The sequence below is a fragment of the Hirundo rustica genome, chromosome 2, assembly GCF_015227805.2.
Source record: "Hirundo rustica isolate bHirRus1 chromosome 2, bHirRus1.pri.v3, whole genome shotgun sequence".
NCBI lineage: Eukaryota > Metazoa > Chordata > Aves > Passeriformes > Hirundinidae > Hirundo > Hirundo rustica.
This window is the reverse complement of record NC_053451.1, coordinates 102,339,026-102,360,293: the sequence shown is the minus strand read 5'-3', so window position 1 is coordinate 102,360,293 and position 21,268 is coordinate 102,339,026. Positions and strand designations below refer to the sequence as shown.

The following is a 21,268-nucleotide window of genomic DNA, read 5'->3' as shown; positions in this document are numbered from 1 at the left end:
GCAAGTGGTTGTGTGGCATTTCAGATTGAATGGGCACATAGGGAGGCATGGGGCAGCATGTACATGTCCAAAGTTTGTGATGAACAGACACAGCTCAAGGATATCAAAGAGAGTGTCCTTTACAGTTCATGTCTTCAGTGGAGAGATCACTTGGGCTCAGGATTCTGAGCTCTGTAATCTCAGGTAAACCAAGCACAATCAGCTTCATTGCTGGCAGCTTGGATGCAGTTTATAAATGTATTCTTAACAAAAAGGTCCTTAAATGGACTGTACTCAATAATTACATAGCCTAGTTCATTAACAAAATACTTCTAGGAGACTTTGTCATAATCAAATTGGGTCTGTTTTGTTACGGTTAAAATTGTTTTCTTGCTTTCATGGTTAGTAGTCTTCAAGTTTGTGAAAGGGGAGGAAGGAAGTGCTAGCAAGCAAGAGGCTTGTGAGGCTGGATGTTTGCATTAAAATTGATGCAATGATAAGCTTGACAAGCCTGTATGATGATGTTTAGGAGAAGTAAAACACATTTTTACTTTTTGAGTAACTTTTTTCTTGTAGATTTAATGGAACCTTAAATATTAGCTGTGCTGTCCTGCTCATTCAAAAGGAAGGTATTTAAAACCAGAATGTTTGAGAATAAGAAATGCATGTAGTATCCAAAAGCAGAATGAATGTTTCCTAGGAAAAAATTACATAAGTTTTGTATGTTCTACCTTTTTTTGTTAGGTAATATTTATTCATGATGTTTCTTCTACTTACCGAGTACCAATCCTATTGGAGGAGCAAGGCATCATTAAGTATTTTAAACAGAGGCTAAATTTACCTATTGATGACCAGCCAAGTGATCTTCTAATGAAGTGGAAGAAAATGGCTTGCAGGTATTCTATGTCCTGCTGCTTTCTCTAGAAGTGCTGTAATTCAAGTTAGGTTTTAACTGCTGTGAAGTCACCAAACTGGACTGACTGGGTGTGGTGTTGATTGATACCTGTGAATGATCTGGGTTTAAAACCATTGGCAGTTTGGAAATTTTAGGAGATATTTGGTGTAGTTAAAGAAAAAGCAAACACTGTTAAAATGTTTTGTTTTTTTCTTTTCGTGAAATTTGGTGTAGTAACTGAAGAACTTGTTTTTGTCAGATACGAAAGGTTGCTGAAGGTGTGTTCCATAGCTCTCGTCGGCAAGTACACAAAACTAAGTGACTGCTATGCGTCTGTTTTCAAAGCTCTGGAACACTCTGCCCTGGCAATTAATTACAAACTGGATTTAATGGTGAGGATATTTCTGGCTTTTGCTTTCAGGAATACTTTGATTCTGCTATTGTATCATTCTGTGGTAACCTGCTAGTTCCCATCATGAGACAGTTTTAATTCATGTGAAAATTAGACAATGAATCATGCAGATAAATACAGACTGGCCAAACATCTCATTTTTAAAAATAATTGTTTACAGATTTAATTATTTTATTTGGAACTAAACTTACCTGAAAGGAGCACTAGAGTTACCCAAAACTGGATCTGATGAAAAAGCAGACTTTATCTGCAAATTTATATTTACTATCATAGTTAGTTTTTCACTTGTTTTCATGACACATAGTTTTATGGTGAACTTGGGAGTCCTGGGTTAACAGTTGGATTCTATGATCTTAGAGATCCTTTCCAACCTAATTATTATATGACTAGAAAAAGACAAATGTACCAGTCTTAAAAAACAAAAGAAAAGGCAAAAATTAGGGTTTGGGGAAATGGCAGGTGGTCAGCCTTTTTTTGTTCCCTGGGAAGATTATTAGCTAATACTCTAAGAAATTGTTTCTGTGTGCATGAAGAAACAAGAAAGTGGGAACAGCCAGAACCGATCCCTGGAGATATTTGGATCCTCTCTGGTAATGATCTGAAGCAGCCTGCTCTATTTTGACTTGCTTTGAGCAGGGACTGAGGCTTGAGGCTTCCCCATGTCCTTTCTGACCTATGTGATTGTGTCACTGTAGTGTTTCCCACTAACAGCTGCAGAGTGGGAAATTTTTATGATATGAAAAATACCTTTGCTTTTAGCAAAAAAAGTGAAAGGTGCCCTGTCTGCAAATGCACAGCAAGCTTCATGTGCAGCTGGTCTTAATTTTGGTGGGGCTTCTGCATTAACAAGCATGAAAACTGATGGTTCCTGAGTTCAAGTGCAGTGTTGAAATGTTAACAGACACAGCTCCCACTGTATCCACTTCATGTCCAAACCTCCTTTTAGTGTTTATGCCCAAAGGCTCTCAGTAGAATCCCATGCTCTGAAGGAACTGCTTAATCTGAATGATGAAATGTTGGTGCTTCTTTAACTGATAAATGTTCCTTCTCAATATGTTTTGCAAGGAAAATACAATTAACTCCAACTGTCAATAGTTTCTCTTTCCAACCTTGCAGTATCATAGTGTCTTTGTAGTTGATTGTGTAGTATTCTTCTAGTATGGAGTAGCAGCATTCAAAAGTAGTAATTTTTCTGTTGTATTTTTGATGCCTTCTGGAATGTGGAAAAAGTAGAAAACATTTTTCTAGAAAGCAGTCTTGTCCTTGTCAGTTGCCTTTCTCTGTACAAAGGTGAGTTCTGCCATTTCAGATGATCTTATTTTTATGGAGGATGAACTCTACATCAGAATGTGGTTAATTATGTTAATCTGAGAAAAAGACTGACAAAACCCAGAATCAAACTCAGATCTTTTGTGTCCCCAGTGCAGTATGTTGTCCCCTCACTTCACTCTAGTGATGCATCAGCAGTTGTGCTTTTTAATGACACTAGAGATTCTAATGCAGTATTTCTAGTAGGTCATAGATAATGAGTTTTTCTCCCTTTCTACCTGAGTCCCAAGGAGCACCTTTCTCACAGACCATGCAGATTTTTCCAGACTTATAATAAGATTGGACAAGCTGTGGCACCCAAAACCCAGGAAGATAGAGATCCTGGCCACATCCTATTGGGGTGACAGGATAAGGTCAGCACCACTCCTTGGCTGGCCCTGGTTGCCATAGGAAGGCAACCTGGATTCAGAGTTACAATGCATTCTAGTTAGTCTGCTTACCTGGAGGGTGCCAAACAGGGCTGTAGGCAGCTCCTGAGCTATGTGCAAAGAAAAGGCCACAGATTTCTGCAACTGGAGCAAACACTCGGTCTTAAAAGCAAATACTGGGAGTTCTTCACTGAAGTTGTTACAGGTTTATTGGCAAATTCACTTGAAACTCTTAATATTTTCTCTTAATGCTTGATTATATACTGTCTGTTGCTCTTTCTGTGGAAGAAGAGACTATTTCATTGCATATTTTTCTTTATTAGTACATAGATTCAACAGAACTTGAACGTTCTACAGAAGCAGAGAACTCAGTGAAATATCACCAGGCATGGCACAAACTGTGCAAAGCAGAGTAAGTGACATTGGGCATTCTGTGTCCCAAATGCAGACCATGATATTTATTTCATGCGATGAAAAATGCTTCAATAAATCAAATAATTTCTCTATGCATTCATATTTCTGTTATGTGAAAGGATAAATTGCATGGGTGGGGAAAAGCTTCAGCAAATTGAAGTATCAGTGTATATTCTCAAAGTCTGCTTAATCTCTTTAGACAAATTGCAGGTTTTTGGTTGTTGGTTTAGGGTTTTGATTTTTTTTTTTTTTTGTTGCTGTTTTGCTTTTTTGGATATCTGGACTTTCTTTACAGTGCAGATCAGTTGTCAAAGTTTTTTTTTTGTCAACATGGAGCATAGTGATAGGTGCTCATAAATGCACACTGCAAATGTCTCTGTTAAGAATGATTGCTAGGATTTCAATTTGTATTTTTAAAGGGATGTTGTCTCTTGTGTAGATGCATTTAGTTTTTTCGGTATTAGAAGATCTAAACTTAGGTTGTTAGGATTTTAAGTAGTGAATATATAGTTAGTTTATGTGAACAAGATACTGTCTAAGCAGTGGGAATTTCACTGTGAAGTGTGATATTGGTCAGCCGAGAATTGGGGTGGGTAGATGAAACAGATCTCCAAATTTAGAGTTTCTTTGTATTCTGAATGGTCATATAAAACATGCCTTTCATGAGTTGTACTAGCTTAGTTGTAACCTCAAGAGTCTTCAAGTTGTGTGAATTCCTCTGCTGGCTTGATTCTACATGTTAATTCTTTTATATATGGTTGTCATTACAGTGGCATTCTGGTCCCAGGAGGTTTTGGAATTAGGGGAACAGAAGGCAAACTCCAAGCCATCTCCTGGGCAAGAACAAAGAAAAAACCTTTTCTTGGTAAGATTATTAAAGTGAGAAATTACCGTGTTTAGGAGATGTATAGAAAGATAATTTATTTGATTAAAAAAAAAAACCCAAAACCCCAAACCCCCACATTAGGAAAGGATCTTGTCTTAGGGAAGTATGTGTGATATTGTGACAATCTGCCATGTAAAGAATACCCAGGAGCATAGTCCTGTACCACATATGATGTATGAGGAAGGAAAAAAACACAATCCCTTCTGCAATGGTTTGATTTGCTTGTAAAAAATGGAGAGTCTTTTCTTCTCATTGTAATTATATCAGTATAATTCTCTTTCTTAAACAGTGTACAGAAAACATAGGTGTCTTTGGACCACTTCTGCTATATTAAATTTATTTTTTTTTTTTATTTACTGGTATATGTTATTACGGTAAAGTGCAAAGACATCATCTGGCCTATAAGCTAAGTGCTGTTTTTGTAAGTGCCTCTGAGGCTTTGCTTCCTACTCCGCATTTCTTACTTTTTTTTTTTTTAAAGTGTCTGAGTAGTTGCCAAAGCAAAGTTTGAATCTGGATATACCCAGGCTTTCAGCTTCTGTTTGTCTTTGCAGTAATCATTGGTAAAAGAGATGAGAGGAATAAAATATCTTTAAAAGGGCTTAAAGCACATAATTGTGTCACATGTATTTATAGTGTGCCAAGTTTGAAGTGTGAGTTTCACACTGAGCAGCCGCTTTTGGTTTAGCTTTTTGTAAGTCTGTGTATATGCAATGAATACCAAGATTTCAAAGCAGTCACGTGTAAGACAGAACAGCAAGTACTTAGTCCTACTCTTTGTCCTGGAAATTCTGGAGTTTTTGTTTTCTGTTCTAGGAGTTTGCCTGGGAATGCAGTTAGCAGTTGTGGAATTTGCAAGGAACTGTTTGAATTGGGAAGGTGAGCAGTCTGCTGGTGTGAATATGATTTGTTTAGAGGCATTTTTATTCTGTATGTGAAATGTATGTCTATTATTAGAACTGTTTACAGATCCTGTGATTGTTAGATGCTCAGCTCTTGCAGCAAGATCATTTTCAGCTAAGTACCTTGTGCTACCTCTCTGTGCAAGGGCATAAAAACTCTCTGTTATGCAGATTGTTTGAAACCTGGTTTTTGATCTGAAGAGTGTAGAAGAAATTGTGCTTAGAGTTCATCTCTGTAGTCTCTTTCTGAAGTTTGCTGGTGGTGAAAAGTAAAAACAGAGAATTGCTTCTCACTTGACTTCATTAGCCAGTGTCCAAACAAGAGCCACTGGAGTAGTAGTATGAAGAGATTTAATTTATCAATGAATTTCTAATGCTAAGAACTGAGAGGAAAGTGTTTTGGAAAGCAGGAAAGGGAACTTACGTGTCTGAGGTCACATGCTTCCTTATGATTGCTTCAAAAGCGGTGCGAGATGCGTTTCAACACGTGAGATTGTAAGATAAATGTAGACAAACCCTGAAATGCCACAGAGCTGTTATGAGTTTGTAGTGCATGTAGAGCAAATGTACGGTGTTTACTTTGAACTTCTGTTGCAGATGCAAATTCTACAGAATTTGACCCAGACACAAAAAACCCAGTTGTAAGTACTGTTTTTTTCCCTGCATGTGTTTTGTGAACATACATCTTTGTTAAAAAGGGAGTTAGCTCTGTGTTAGTTAAAATCTATGTTTTTATGTGGTAGGACATGAGGTGGTATCTGCTGTTCTTGCTCAGTATTGTTTAAAAAGGTATTTTCTCTTGATAGTTTTTTTGCCGTTGCCTGTTTGCTTCTGTGAATTGCCTTATCTTTATTTTTGTAATTTTTCTAATAGTTTCCTTGTGTGTAAACTCATGCTGGGAGTAGACAATAATGAAGTTGGCTTTACAAGGGAATAAAATATAAAAGGGAGCTGAAAGGTGTAGCACAAACTATTGCCAAAATAAAAATTTATATGACAAGATAAGGTTTAACTGGAAATGTGTTGAAAAATTCTTATATTTCCTATTTATATATAGTATAAATAACCACCACACTCCTTCTCCCCATGCGTCTTATGGTCCTCCTTTTGACAAAAATGTCAATGATCCAGATATGGCAGGGCTCTCTGCATCATAGCTGATGACAGGATTTTAGAGTGGATTTCATCACATTATTAATGTAGTAAAACTTAAAATGGTCAGGGAAAGGGTTTTTAAGAAAATGAAAAAGAACAGAAATAAGTATGAGAAATAAAGCAGTGTCTTGGTGTGTGATGTAAACATTTGCTCTAGTGATAAATCGGGTGGGGTGCTCACACTGACCTAGTGTTTCTGTGTGAATTTCCTTCAAAAGAATTTTGTTGAGATTTACAAGTAAGACATACTTCTTTCATGTCTACTTTGTCTGAAATGTGCAAATAAGAGGGGTTTTAGAGCATTTGCTCAGTTTGTCAAAGTTGCTTGTTTGCATAGGAAGGATAATCTAGTCTGAGCTTTTAGAGGTAAATTAAAGACCTTCAGAGTTTCAGGGTGAGACTTGCTGCTAGAACTTGGTGGTGTTTGGAGAAGTCCTTGGGTGAGTGAAGGTAAACTTTGCTGTTGGCATCAAATTTGTGGCCTTGCCATAGTTAGAGGTCTCTTCCTTTCTCCTTGACTGTGTGCAAAGATGTACTCTTTCACTGCAGGGGTCAATTTCATAGTAGCAATATGTCGTAAAATGTGGAAGATGTTGTAAGAAGGTAGAGCACAGAGGACTGATTCTGGGGCATCCTTATTTCTAGAGCTTTTTGAGTGCCAGTTTTTTTAATGGTATTTAGCCAGGTGATTTGTAGTTTAGATTCAAGGGCAAGTAAGATGGATATCTTGAAGAGAAAATTATGTGGACATAAAGTTAAGAAAATAATGGAGTGAATGTATGTGTCATAGAAGATTAATACATTGTTTACAATGGAAGTGTTATCATTGCAGTATGTGTAATAGATATTCTGTTTTTCTGAGCTGCATTAAGGTTCTGAAATTGGTTACTGACAGTCATATTTCAGCATCTTAATCTGATTTTTGACACCTGAGTTCTGGATAAGAAACAGGTGTAAATCATTCCAAGTGGGAGATTTGCACTACCAATAATTACAGCTGCTAAATAATCTGCCTTAGCAAAGTCCCTCTTGTGCTGAAAGCTGTTTAGATATTCTATATAATCAATAAAAACAATTGGAAGAGAAGCAGAGCTTTTGAACTATTGAACTGATGTAGATGTTTTATTATCTAAGAAAGTTAATTGGAGTGTATCAGCACTGATGATATCTTGTGATGCCACTCTGTGCTAACTTAGGACTGAAGCAGTGTACTTCTCTTTTGGTTTCCCTTCCTTCGAAAAATGAAGACTGAGAATAAAGGTACTAGTGAGGCAGTAGTTACATTTCCTTTTATTTTTTAAAAAGAGACAAAACTTGACACGTATTTTGGCAGGGGAACTGGGGGGCATCATAAAATATACAGTGACTTATATCACTTCTTCAGTTGCTAAGCATTCAGGTACTCAGAACTGTGCTACTGCAGTTTGATAGTTTCATCTAAAGAACTTTAAAAATATTTTGGTCTTTCGTGTTCCTCTTTGTTCTCTGCATCTATGGAAATTTGAACCTTTTTGCTGCAAATAAAAGTTACAATTATCAAGTACTCATGTGTCTTGGTTTAGAAAGACAGGTGTCCGCCAGGGAAAGCTGGAGCTTCCTTTGGAATGGAGAATGTAAACCCCCTCCCTCCAAATTATTATAATTTTGCAATTAGGGGCTTTGGCAAAGATATGGGAATAGGAATAACAGTTCTTTACTAAAATGTATAACAAAGCAAAACAAACAACTACAGCATTAATAACAAAACAGAACCAGGAACCTCGAGGGCTTTGCTTCACCAAACCCGGGCCAGTTGGGTCTCGGTGCCCCTGCAGGACTCTGGGAGCACCAAGCTGGAGCAGTGGAAAATCCCAGGCTGGTGGATGAGATCAATCTGAAGCTCCTGTCAGGGGGATGTTCCGGCAGGCAGGCAGGGCAGTGCGGGGCCACAGCGCAGCAAGAAGGGCAGTGCCGGAGAAGCCACCGCGGCAGGGCAGGCGGAGGAGCTCAGAATTCCCGGCACACGAGCAGATGATGGTAGGTTTCCCAGGACCGGACTTGGTGACAGTGAACTCTGCTCGCAGCAAGCAGCAGCCTGGCTGTCCTCTCCCCGATGCCGAGAGCAAGAGAACGAAGCTGCCTCCTGCCCCGTCCTTTACCTGCCCTAAAAACTCTTGTGATCTTCCCCCTCCCGACTTTTGGCCACCTCTTTGTTTTGGTCAAGCACCCATACGTACCCAGTAGTTAATCTCTTGGCAACTTACAGGGAAAAAAATACTATAAGTAAAAAACCAGACAAATCTAATCCCCAACATCATGTAACTCAGTATTACACAAAATCACAGAATCACTTAGTACTGTGTTCCTTTGCAAGACCAGACGACTGCTGATGGCAAAAGGAAAGAGCCTGCTCTTTGTCCGGGAGGGAAAATATTGCTTTATTCTTGAGTCCTGCCTTGCTTGGCTGGAGCTCTTTCCCGGTGGCTCACCGGTGCCAGAGAGCCCTAGGCCCTGCCCGTGCTGGGGCTTTTTTCCCAGGGGGCAGGGCCCAGAGGCAGGGACAAGCCACTGCCCAATCAGGGATAAAGTGGGAGTGGAACAGAGTTGGGTTACAGCTGAGCAAGGACAAACCGCGTGATACAGATTACAAATCCAATGAAACACAATATAAACCCAATTAATGCATGACAACAACTTAGGTTGGAAAATGCCTCCAAAATCATCAAGTCCAACCTTAAACCAAGTACCACCTTGTCAACTGGACCATGGCCCTAAGTACCATATACATTTGTTGAACATCTCCAGAGATGATGACCTTACCACGTCCCTGGGCAGCCCATTCCAATGCTTAAGAACCTTTCCAAAGAAGAAATTAGTCCTGGTTTCCAACCTGAACCTCTCATGGCACTCATGAGGCCATTTCCTCTCATCCTGTCGCTGGCTGCCTGGGAGAATAGCCTGATCCCCATCTGGCTACAGCCTCCTCTTAGGCAGCTGTAGAGATTGACAGGGTGACCCCTGGGCCGCCTTTTCTCCATGCTAAACCCCAGCTTCCTCAGCTGCTCCACGTCAGACTTGTGCTCCAGACCCTTCATCCTGTCTGTTGCTGTTTTCTGGACAAACTCCAGCACCTCAATGCCCTTTTCCAGGGCAGCTTTCCAACCCCTCTCCCCCAAGCTTGGAGCACTGCCCTAGTTCAGTAGGGAAGATGAGGGAGGTGCATGAGCTCTGAGCACAGCCCAAATTCTCAGTCTCATCTTGGTTGATTATTTGCAGGTGATGCCCCCATTATATACTTTTAAGCTTTCTGCTTTACTTCCTAGCCTTTTTGAAAAATAATGACAGGTAACTTTTTTGATATTTGCAGGAGGATGACTGTTCAGAAAGGTAGCACATTTGCTTGAGTGTAGAGCTTGGTATGACTTTTCTCATGCAAATGGTAATTTTAAAAATAACTCCTTTAAAGGGAAACTATGGTCTCAACAAACTGGATTCACTGGATGGATGAAGAGTTATTTGTTTTTTTCCATTCTCCTCATCTTCTTCTACTATTAGATTTTTTTTTTTTTTTATGATCCTTTTAATTATGTTATTTGTCAGTTTTATTGCAACTGCATCTAATACTGTTCCGGAAAAAGAAAAAGACTTTCTGGACATAATTTTCCTTTTTTTCCCTTTGATTTAAAAAAGTTAATTTTAATTGTGATCATTGTTCTTCATGAACAATTACGCCTTCTATAGGATCATAAGCCTGAACTTACTGTACTGGGTAAAATAACTGCATTTTCTATATACTCAAGAAATTGTGCAGAAGTGCGTTTTGCCAGTAGGTGACACTCTTAAAACATGTTGGTTCCTGGTGCCCATGTTTCCTATTTAGGATGTCAGTAACCTGATTGAATTCCAAAATTTTAAAGTTGTCTAAGAGATGAAAAGTAATATATGTCTCACACATGCAAAAACTTGTCCTAAAAATCTGTGACTGTACTTAGGTGTGTGTGTAAAGTTGCTAGTGCAGCTTAGTTAGCATAATTTGCGTGTAGTGTATTTACTTTCTAAATCAAAGCATATTGTTAATTGAGAATGTTTTTGTAAACCGGGAGAAAAAGTAATACTTATGATTTTCTTTTTTTCTAAGAAATAACACATTTCAACAACTAAAGGGGTTTTGTGAAAGAATGGCCTGGGAGCATGTTAGGAAAGTCATATAATGTTTAAACGTCATATTTTTTAAAGGCTTCTATTCCTGCATCACTGGTGTGGAGTACTTTATTCTTCATTTCATAGAGGGGAAATTGAGGGATAGGAACCGCAGTAGTATGGGATCTTGAATGCACTTCACAGGCTTTGCATTTAAGCTGAGTCTTTAAGTCCTTCAGTAACTCTGCAATCTAAGTGATTTATCAAGATAATGGATGATGCTGGTGTTAAAATTCAGTCCAAAATTCCAAGTTCTCTAGTAGGATTAGTGCCTAATCCACTGATTACTTGTCTTCAAAATACTTCCGTAAATATAATTTAAAATGAGCATGTCATGTTGCAGTTACCATACTTGGCATTGTTACATTGTTATTGAAAATAAGTACTTCATTTTCTAAAAATTGGAACTGCTTGTTTTATGTAGTGTCATCTTTTTTGAATGATGAAACTGAACTGTGAGGAGTATTGGATAGTATACTCTAGGAAACACTCCTCAAATGGAATGCTACACCTTTCTTTTTGTATGTTTTAAAAGCACACAAAATGTGGGATTTGAATTTCTCAAGAGGTCCATATAATAGCCCAGGTAAAGCAGGATTTGTTAAATAACACCTCAAATGTAGCATGAAATAGAAACAGTAGTTCTGAACTAAATGGAAGGCATTTTAGCTGGAATGTGTGGCTGGTGACTGTGGATGAAACACAACACAAACATACTTTCTTTTCTGTTAAATCTTTATTCCATATGCTTTAAAATAATAACAAATCAGTGGGTTTAAATGTACCCGTAATGTAAACAAATGCCAGGCTCTTCTTCAAAGTAGTGATAGTCATTCTTGCAGATGCCTCACTGTCCTGTACTAGTTAACTTTTTTACAATCATCATAAACTCATCAAAGCTGACAGATCCATCCTTATTTTTGTCCAACGATTTAATTATGTTATCAAGTGAGAATTGATCCTGTTTTTATAGGACAAGAATAAAAAAAAAAAAAAAAAAAAGAGAGAGAGAGAGAATGAAATAATGAAATCATTAGATCACTGTGAGCATTTTTCTATGAAGAATGTTGCCAAGAAATGATGCAGTCAATAACAGTCACTGTTACTTGAACGTGTTACTGGTGGTGTTGTATTTACTGCTTTGACTGGTTAAACTAGTAGGACAGTGTCTGCTGTTGCTTGCCAAAAATGTTAACAAAGATATATATATAACCATTTGAGAAATATGAAGTATTACTCAGATGGCTTACTTCAGTCTTCTGGGTAAATTTGGAATCTGGGAAATGGAGCAGGTGAAATAGCTGCAGCAAGTGCATAAACACCAGTAAAAATGAATATACATACGACCTACTCCTTTATTAGATACTAAATTGGGCCCTGCATGCATGTTTTGAAAACTTGTTGCTACTTTCTCTATGCTTTGGGCCAGCATCTGAGGGTCTCTCTCCCTCCCTTTTCTCCCTCTAGTAGAAATACTGTATTCACTGTTAAAAACATCTTGCTAATGTATTAAATTTAGTTTAGATTATTAGCGTCTTTTATTTGTCATGTCTGGTAAGAGTGCATGTAGCATCCTGATGCAGTGAATATTCTGATAACAACCCTAATCAGGCTAATTAAATAATATAAACTAAATTTGGAGTTCTAATTTAAATTCATAAAATGTTTTCTTTTGTTCGTACCATGTATCTCTGCATGTTTTGTAACAACCTGTTACACTTTGATATTGATTTATTATTGTGCCATAAATGTCTGTGAACAGACTTGTTGCTTGAAAATGTCTGAGGCCCAGAGAGAAAACATCAGTATTGCTTTTTCTGAACAGTTCCATTTCCACATATCTGGGAAAATGGGTATGATGCTGAATTGTCTTCAGTGTTACAAAAAGCATTATATTTCTGATTTTGCCACCACATTTCTATTAATTTTTGGCAATCAATTTCTAAGCTTTTAAGGAAAAGAAAAATTCCTTCGTGTTTTATTAGGATTTTTTGGCGAGTCTGTTGTTAATAAGCCATTTCTTGTTAATTGAAATGACTAAATTGGATTACTGTAGTTCTGAAAATACTGTGTTTTTCTACGGGAGTGCCACTTATTTCAGAGCTTTAGCAAAAATTGCTTCTGTGGAATATCCAAAACACAGTATTTTAAGATTTGTTTAGCAGAAGAATCTAAATCAAGTCCTAATGCAGTTCAGGAAAGATTTGTCAGAGAATTTATATAAAATCAGAACATAGATTTTTTTTTTTTTTTCATAGCTACAGGAAATGGGTATTTCTCTCTCTAGCTTGGTGGCCTCTCTTTTTTTTACTTGGCATCATTCTGGAATGGCAAAACACCTTTTATTTTGCGATGGTGATAATTTAACCTAGATAGAATTTGGTTGTTTCTTGCTTTTCGATGTGTTATACTGTTTTACTTGGTTTATATATTCTTTTCTGTATATTTTATAGATTCAAGATTAATTATTTAGATGGAAATGAAAAATATTTTATAAGATCCAGGTACAATATTTCAGGTGAAATTTGGCTTGCCTTAAAAAAAAAAACCGAACAGAACAGCCCTTACACTTTTTTTTTGCATTTGATTTCATCCGACTTTGTTGTTAACTCTCTGCTCAAATGTCTGCAATGTAAATGAAGTTTTATAAACCAAACCTTATTTAAGAATTATGGATTTAGTAAAACCTTTTGGGCACAGTAATCTGCCCTGAACATCATTGCCTGTATTTCCTTTTTCTTGTTCATTCCATGGAAGCACAGTGAATACAATGAGAGTGAAACTTACCTTCAGGTACTGTGCAAATTGATTCTGAAGGAGATTCTTCAGCCCATCAATGGACAGTGCACTGGTGCTGCCCTCCTGTAAAGCATACTGGGTAAAATACTTCAGAAGGTTTTCGTTGAGTAAATGTTCCATGTTTCTCAGATGTTTTATTGAAGAATAACTGCAAACAAACCAGACAATAACACTCACAATTTGAAATACATCTGACACTCTCTTCATTGTTTAATTAACCATTTAATGAGTAATACTTAACCTAGTTGAAAAAAGTTGGTTTTTTTTTTTTTTTTTTTTTTTTTTTTTTTTTTTTTGTTTTGTTTTTTTTTTTTTTCTTCTATAAAATTGATCAACTTTCCCAAGAAAGGAAATTATCTAAGTTTGGTTTAAGGATTTGAAAGACCCAGTATATTTAGGTTATGCTTACCTCACTCAGAACCTGGAACTTTCAGATGTATCCAGCTGTGAGAGTCTCAGGTGGGGCAACCTTTATAGTTGCTTGCATGCTCCACCCTACTTATGAAACTAGCATGTGTCGTTGAGTCAGTGCACTAGTTATAGTGTTTTCAGTAGTCCAAGGAATAGGCTACTTTAGCAGTAGAAATGTGTACTGTTTTTTTATCTCTGAAATGTGTCATCATCCTCCACTGCACTTGATGTATATTTACTTGGTCTTTATAGGTGATACTGGAGAGGTTTTCTTGCTTGAATTTGTGTATTCTTCACTTTAATGAACTATTCTCAGAGAGGCGTGAAAAAGACTCCTATGGTGATATGTACAGCATTTGTTATTATAGTGGCTTTTTGGAAAATGGCAAATACAAGAGTTTTTAAAAAATGTCCAAATAGGTAAATAATGTATTAAGAAGCTACTCGCTCTTTGTGTGAGTAGTTAATCACACTTCTCCACATTTTGTGCTATTTCTTAGCACAGGAAAGGGATGAAGCTCCTCTGGAATAAAATTTTGGTTGCTAGTGTTAAGAATCAAAACATTCCATGATGTGAATGGAAAAGAACTGAAATGTTCTAAATGAGAAAGTTGAATGTGAGGTTCTGAAAAACAGTTCCTGCTCAGGAACACCTTTATAACTGAGTATTGTGTTCTGCATGTTCCATTCTGATTGTTCAGTGGTTTTATTCATGTTCCATTGATGGTCTGTGGGACATCCTGGAGTTGATAATCAGCCTGTGGTTGATGCTTCATGACCCAACACTGTTAATTTTGCAAATGCTGAGTTGCTTGCTTTAGCTGTGGTTTCTGCTTGTGGTTTCTAATCTGCCTGCTGTCATTTTTTCTGTGCTTGGCTCCAGTCCCACTCACTAGATTTTTCACCCTGTCCATCACTTCTTCAGAAACAGTTGTCATTTCATCATTTATAACTCTAAACCAAGAGCTCTGTGGGTCTGTAGGAGATGGATGGGGCAGAAGGGATGTTTTTGGAACTGCAGATGTCTGGGTGTAGGATTCCATAACAGGTAAGTAGGAGGTTTCCTGAGATAACCAGGCAGACTTTGGTAGATGAATTATTTAGATACACACCTTGCATTGGCAGCCCATTTGAATGTGCTTGCACTCACTTTCAAGTGTCAGAAGAGTATTAGAAGAGTCCCTAGAGATCATATAATTAATTATTTCCTTTTCCCTGGAGTGGGGTCATCAATATTTATGCTGGATGCCTGCTGAACTTTTTCTTAAGTGCCTTAAATAATGTGGCATCCACAGCCTCCTTATCTGGTCTAGTCTTTGTGGCTTTTGTTAAAGGTGTGCTACTGTGTGTCTACAAGCCTTGCTGCACTTAAGCACTTTGTTTCTCCTGTCTCTGCAGATAGGCTTTTTTTTTTTTTTTTTTTTTTAATTCAGAAATCCTTGCTAGTTTAGTCTTCCTTTTTGAGTCCTGCTACTTAGAGCTAGTAATTTCTACTTGACTTTCTTCAGTTGTTTCCCATTCTTCTTCAGATGCCATGTCTAAAGTTATGCCATTTCATCTCTCTGGGTGCTCATGGTGTTGCAGATTTAAATAGTTCCAGAGGCACTTGGTTGATGAGGACAATCTCTGTTTTATTTTACAGGGAGGTGTCCAGCTACAGGTTTTTAACAGTGGAGGACTTTGTCAAGTTTCTTGACTCTTAATTTCTAGACTGTGGAGAGGACAAATACACTGATTTAAAATTCAGTGCAAAAGCTTGGCATTGGCTTAGAATTCACAGAACTGGGGCAAGGCATACCCCGGTATCTGTCCAGTCCAGCTGAGAAGTGCACTTTCTCCTGTGTTTGATTTTTGACTCTACAAACATTCAGGAGCTGCTGCTGTCTATGCTAACAGAACCTCTTCTGCTGCTGTGGGACATGGGAGTAGCAGTGCTAGTAGCAGGCTCATGGCCTGGAATGCATTGTATGGGTTAGGGTGAGTCCCACACACCAAACTGGGACATGAACTCTGTCGTTCATGGCAATAAGATAATCATAATTCCTTTTGTCTTCTTTTTCTTTCTGCCAACAAAATGAAAAATAAATATTTGTCTCTTTCTCCTTCCATCCCCTTTTCCACCTTTGCTAGGTGGTCAAATTTTAGTAGTATTGCATGGCTGGGTCATCTGCTAAGGCTCCTGTTCCCCACCTGCTAATTCCTCCCTGCAGCTCCTGCCTGGTAGCCTCACCTTCCTTACTGCTTTATCCCTTTTGGAAGCAGTGCCAGGAAGCTGGTGTGCCTGATCTGTATTGTTGACATTACAGTATTTGCAAGATTTGTTTTAAGTATTCAAATGACTTCTCTTTGTACCTAAGGCACCACCCTGAGTATAAAATGTAGTAGTAAGATGCTTAGTGGTATGGAAAAGCTGGATTTTGAGGGATCACAATTCAGAATGCAGCACATTAGCCTTGTTAATTTGCTAAGGGTTCATTAAAGAACAACTCCTAATTGCAAAATAGCATAACCAGTTTTACTGAAACATCTTCCCAGGAAAGTGAGAGACCAACATCGGGAAATCTGGGTGATTTCCTCAGGAGCTGTCTGCCATATCTGGGGATGAATCCAGGTCTTCAGATCAGCTCTGTTCACAAGGCACTGTAGTCTGTGAGGGTACTTGAATGAGAGACTGGCAGAACTGGGATTTGGAGTTTGATCTCCTGACTCTTTGTCCTCTTCATTCTCATTTAGCTTGCAGTGCCCTCCTCCAATAGTTTGTGTGGCATCTCTGAACTCTGTGTTGGAATCAGCCACAGAATTCAGTTTGACAGGCCTCGGTACATTGTCTTTTTCAGAAGATCTCTTTGTAGGACTTAAGTGCTATTCTGAAATACATCCATCTTATCCAGCACAGCCCAGAAATGGCAGAATGATAGCCAGGTGTAAGGAGTTCTGGTCGCTCACATAGAATTTGAATAAAAGTAGGGGAAGATATTACTGTTGCTGCCCTTAGATGATGTGTGACTAGCAGAAAGCAGGATTTATCTATGGTAAAGAACAGCACTTGGAGCTTTGATGTTTGTGCAAACTGACTTCCAGTGTAGAAACAGCAATCCAGCTTTAGTTCCAGTGTCTTGCTGCTCTTTCTTGCATGTATGAAAAGATATAATTCCTGCAGTTTATGATATAATTCAGTTAGGTTTGCCCTGCTCTAGAGAAATCATAGTAAGCACATTATCCCTTTGGAACTGACATTTTTATTTTAGCTTAGATACAAAGCCATTAGCAAAAAGAGGACTAAGTTGGTGATATCTTGTAAATTTTTTTAGGGATGCACATCACATGTCCCTGTGATGGTTCTCTGTAGTTTTCTTTCAGTGCTGGTGTGCAGATTCAGTATTCACTCCAAGCTGGCTATTGGTGAATATTTCCCTTGTAAAGTGATTTGTTGTCGTATTTGGAGCAAGCAGTTCCAGTCAAACTGGGGAGTAAGGGAACACAAGCTGCAGGGATGACTCAAGTTTGGGCACCACCACTAGTGGTAGGAGGGGTGAAGTTTATGGCATCACAGTCATGTGCATTTAATGATGAATTAAATGGGATGATAACCCAGGTGCTGTCTCTTTTGTCCTTGTCACATCCTTCCTGCCACCATTGATGGCTGAATGTTATGTGTATCTGTGCTCCTTGTTTACCTTAACATGCTGGACTATAAACTGGGTTGGTCTGGAACTGGATTTCTATGCCATTCATTGACATTGTTGGAAGGGACAGGGCACCCTCCACAGGGGTGGGGCTGTCAACTGAGGGCAGTGACTATCTCAAATCATCCTGTTTAATCCCATGGTGATGGGTTAACGCCTTAACCCTCCAGTATTTTTCCACCTTCTTTGGTATATTTTATTGTAGCAGCACTAGGCTCACATGTATGTAAACCCAGCTACTTTAAAGCAATTTCAGGAATCTCACTGAGGTTTATTTTACAGCCTAGCCACAGCATTGAAATGTCTGCTGTCAAAGTGAAATTTGCTGTAATGGAGAACATACCTTTGTGGATGCTGAGCACTCAAGAAGAAAGAGCAGGAAGCGGCTTTGTGTTTACTGTTCACTTATTCCTACTTATATAGTGCTTGTGCATCATCTCAAGCTTACAGACATCCACTGCTAGATCAAAGCCCTTTGTTAACTTTGCTTATTTTTTTGTAGCAGTGAAAGGTGGGAGATGTGGGAGAAAGATAATTGGACAATTAAAGTAAATTGGGCTGGACTGGGGACTCTGTGGAACATATGATTCCTGTCTGATTTGAAAAGAAATCTTGCACAGGTGACAATTTGGATTTCTTATCGAGTAAAAAAGCAGAGCAGAATTTCTATAGAACTAATGCTAGCATAAAGAATGTGCATATGTCTGTGCCTGTGTAAATTAGAATCCCCGTGCTGCATCTGAAGTTAAATATGGGATATATTGTACTGTAAATAATTTGCAAATAATGAAAGCCATGGAGATGCAGATGTCTGCTGCTACCACAATGTGTGTTCATTTCAGCTCTAAGGGCTTGGGGGAGTTTTGCAGAGAATCAGTTCCGCAACTGCAGGCTGTTGTCTTCAGTCATTCTTGACCTGTCTACAAAAAGGAACAGGTTTTAAAGGTGGGATACTGAGAGCCAGTCTAACCCATGGGTAACTTTTCCAAGATGTGTGGTGACTGGCAGTTGTGGGAACTAGCTCTGTCATGCAAATAGGGGAGTTGTGACAGAACATTTCAGCGTTGTCAGTTGGTCCTTACTGTTAGGCTAGGAGGAGACAAAGGACTGACGGAGAGAAAAGTGAAGAAACATTCTGAAAAAGATCGCATAATTATATGTGAGAAGTTCAGCAAACTGCACTAAAGCCATTGTAGAGAACATGACATTACTTTGAAGAATGGAACTGTTAGATGGAAGTCAGGGATGAGTTGTAAAATCCTTTATGTGTCACAGGTGATGCATTCCCTATGTTGAAATTGTCATTGTTTGTAAAACCTGTAGTGGTGACATGTCTCATCTCACAAATTAAACTTGAGCTATATGGGTTATCCTGACAAGAGTCTCTTGCAGGCCCTGCCTTATGACAGACATAATGAGATGTTGAAGGTGTCTCCCTAAACAGGACTGGGTGTGACTGCTACAGGGATGAATTATTTAATAAGATGCATTGTTTGTAGTCAGCTTTAAATTGGTGATGTGTTATTCATTGTAACTATATGTGTCAGCTGTTGCTGCCATGTGTACACATCTGGCAGACTAATTTATTGCTGAAACTCCCAGTGATTTAGATATTCTATATTGCACAAGATAGGAGGGAGAATGCGTTTCAATAAGAGGTTTTATCCTACCGTTTTGTGAACCTTGACTTGTGCAGCAGTGCAATATGGCTGTTACTGCCACAGCTGAAATTTACAGTTATGTAGTTGCTAAAACCCTAAACCTTTTTGTTCCATACTAAACTTGGATTATTTTTTTTTTTAATTATTTAGAGTGATCAAAAATGTGTAAATCTCCATTCCAGCAAAGCATATATGGATTTATGGAGGAGTGGCTTTGGTTGAGTTTCAGGTAGGGCAAAGTAAGTGTGAGTACAATAACGCTGTACAAGAGGCACTAGTGAGTTTATTTCTCTGGTGAGATTAGGTCTTTCCTCAGCTGTCCTTTGACACTGGAGATGCCTGGAGCCTCTAGATGTCACAGCTGTATCTGAAAGCCTTTCTTCATGCTGAAGAAAAAAATCGATGAGGAGAGTTGCAATCAAGTTTGTAATTCATTTTCAGAGCATTGTTGTTGCTCTCAGCAATGCAAACCTGATGGACTGTTCAAAAGAGGCCTAGAGGTACATCTAATAAGACACAGGGGCACGTAATTTAGGGATTACATGACACCAAGATGCCTGATCTCAAAAGGGGAAATGTACCACTAAGAAACTCCCTTGGCCAGCATATTTTTTTGCTAGAGATAGTTATAATCTGTTTTAATGCGAGTCCAGGACTACTGTCTGTCAATATAATAATCCTACTGGTGAGTCAGAAATATCATATCTGATTGTCTTGATCCTTGAAGGGTGTAATCTATTTTGAATTTATTTGAAATGATTTGACAGACAGGGGTCTGATACCTTATGAGTTTGTGTAGCTTTCTTATAAAGCCTACAGCTTGAGATGATGATGTGGTGACATGATAGGATCCTCTTGATTTGCTTTGTGTGCATGTGGGAAAGATGGGGACTCCTGGCTTCTGGGTTCTCTAAAACGGTTTTGGCTTTTCCATTAAACAGCAGAATCTGGGCAAATGAGTATTCTAGTGTTTAGGCCCCTCAGACCAGTGTGCACTCTTCTGTGGATGTACACTGGGTAGGGACAGGGGGCTCTCAGCACAGTTAACCGTGTTCAAGCCCCTAAAATCAGTGATTGAGGTCTTTTATCAGAATCGTCCTGCAGTGACCCTTTAGGTCCCTGTGACCCTGCTGGAGTTGTGCTGACTTTGCGGCTGAAGTGGAAAGGAATTGCTGAGATAGTGCCACAGTACTGAGCTGAAGGGGCTTGTGCTAGATAATGACCACCTACATTCCACCAGGAAAAGGTGAGTTTGGGGAAAACAGTAGCAACCTTGAGAGGTGCCCTTAGGCAGAAAGAAATGGAGCTCGTTTTTTGTAGAAACATCCGAGTCCCTTCAATTTCTTCACCTTCAGCACTGTGTATCTGGATGGTCATCTTTGCTAGCCTGATCAGACTCAGCAGTATAAAAATGCAGAGGCAGAGAAATAAATAGAGCAGTGACAAGGGCTTGGGAGCTCTCTCTTTGATTTGGAGAAAGAGGTGCTTATATGCACCAATAGAGCTCCAGAACTTACTGATTCTCAGTCAGAAGTCTGCACGTGAGCCATGCCATGTAAAATCAGATTATTAGTGGTATTCTGGGGTATGTTCCATTACCAATGGGAAACATAACAAAAATGATGCTACAAAGCAATGGCTTTACTTTTGGCATAGAAATTCCTCATCTTGTTTGCATTTTGATGTATTAGTATCTAGATATAATAGATGCTTGCTAAGTTATTTTCAAAGGAAAACTCTCAAAATTACCATTAATAACTTTCAGGTGTCTCTGTTAATGGGAATTCAAGGCAATGCAAGCAAGAATCTCCTAGAAAAGTCTCCCCCCATCCTCTCTTTTGACCAACTAAGAGTGGGATGTGAGGGAAAGTTGAAGAAATTAGAGGAACTAATGAGGCCTATGAGAAGAGTAGCAGTTTCCTAACTAACAATATAGAGCAATCAGTTTTCTAACTATTTTTATGTGATTATGGCCTATTGAAAGAAATTAAGATAATATTTCTACTTACAGAAATCGTAGTTAAGAAAGGATAGTGCTTTTGTGTACCTAACTTAATTTTAGATTTTTTGATTACCCAATTTGATTATTAAATCAAAACCAAATTATTGTAGGTTCAATAAGTGACAGGAATAGTAGTTTGGAATTTCTCAGTTTACACAAGTGCATCAAATGAGCAATTTAAACCAGAACT

General features: G+C 38.5%; 1 protein-coding gene across 1 annotated transcript in view; it reads left to right on the top strand.

Annotated features, from left to right (window-relative positions):
- The window catches only part of CTPS2 (CTP synthase 2), a 61,937-nt gene that overhangs the window by 10,884 nt on the left and 29,785 nt on the right, over positions 1 to 21,268 (top strand). Inside the window, exons 8-13 of the mRNA XM_040056030.2 lie at positions 724 to 875; positions 1,134 to 1,266; positions 3,307 to 3,395; positions 4,168 to 4,262; positions 5,100 to 5,162; positions 5,783 to 5,826. Of these exons, the coding sequence (XP_039911964.1) occupies positions 724 to 875; positions 1,134 to 1,266; positions 3,307 to 3,395; positions 4,168 to 4,262; positions 5,100 to 5,162; positions 5,783 to 5,826 (576 nt within the window). The remainder of the gene's footprint in view (positions 1 to 723; positions 876 to 1,133; positions 1,267 to 3,306; positions 3,396 to 4,167; positions 4,263 to 5,099; positions 5,163 to 5,782; positions 5,827 to 21,268) is intronic.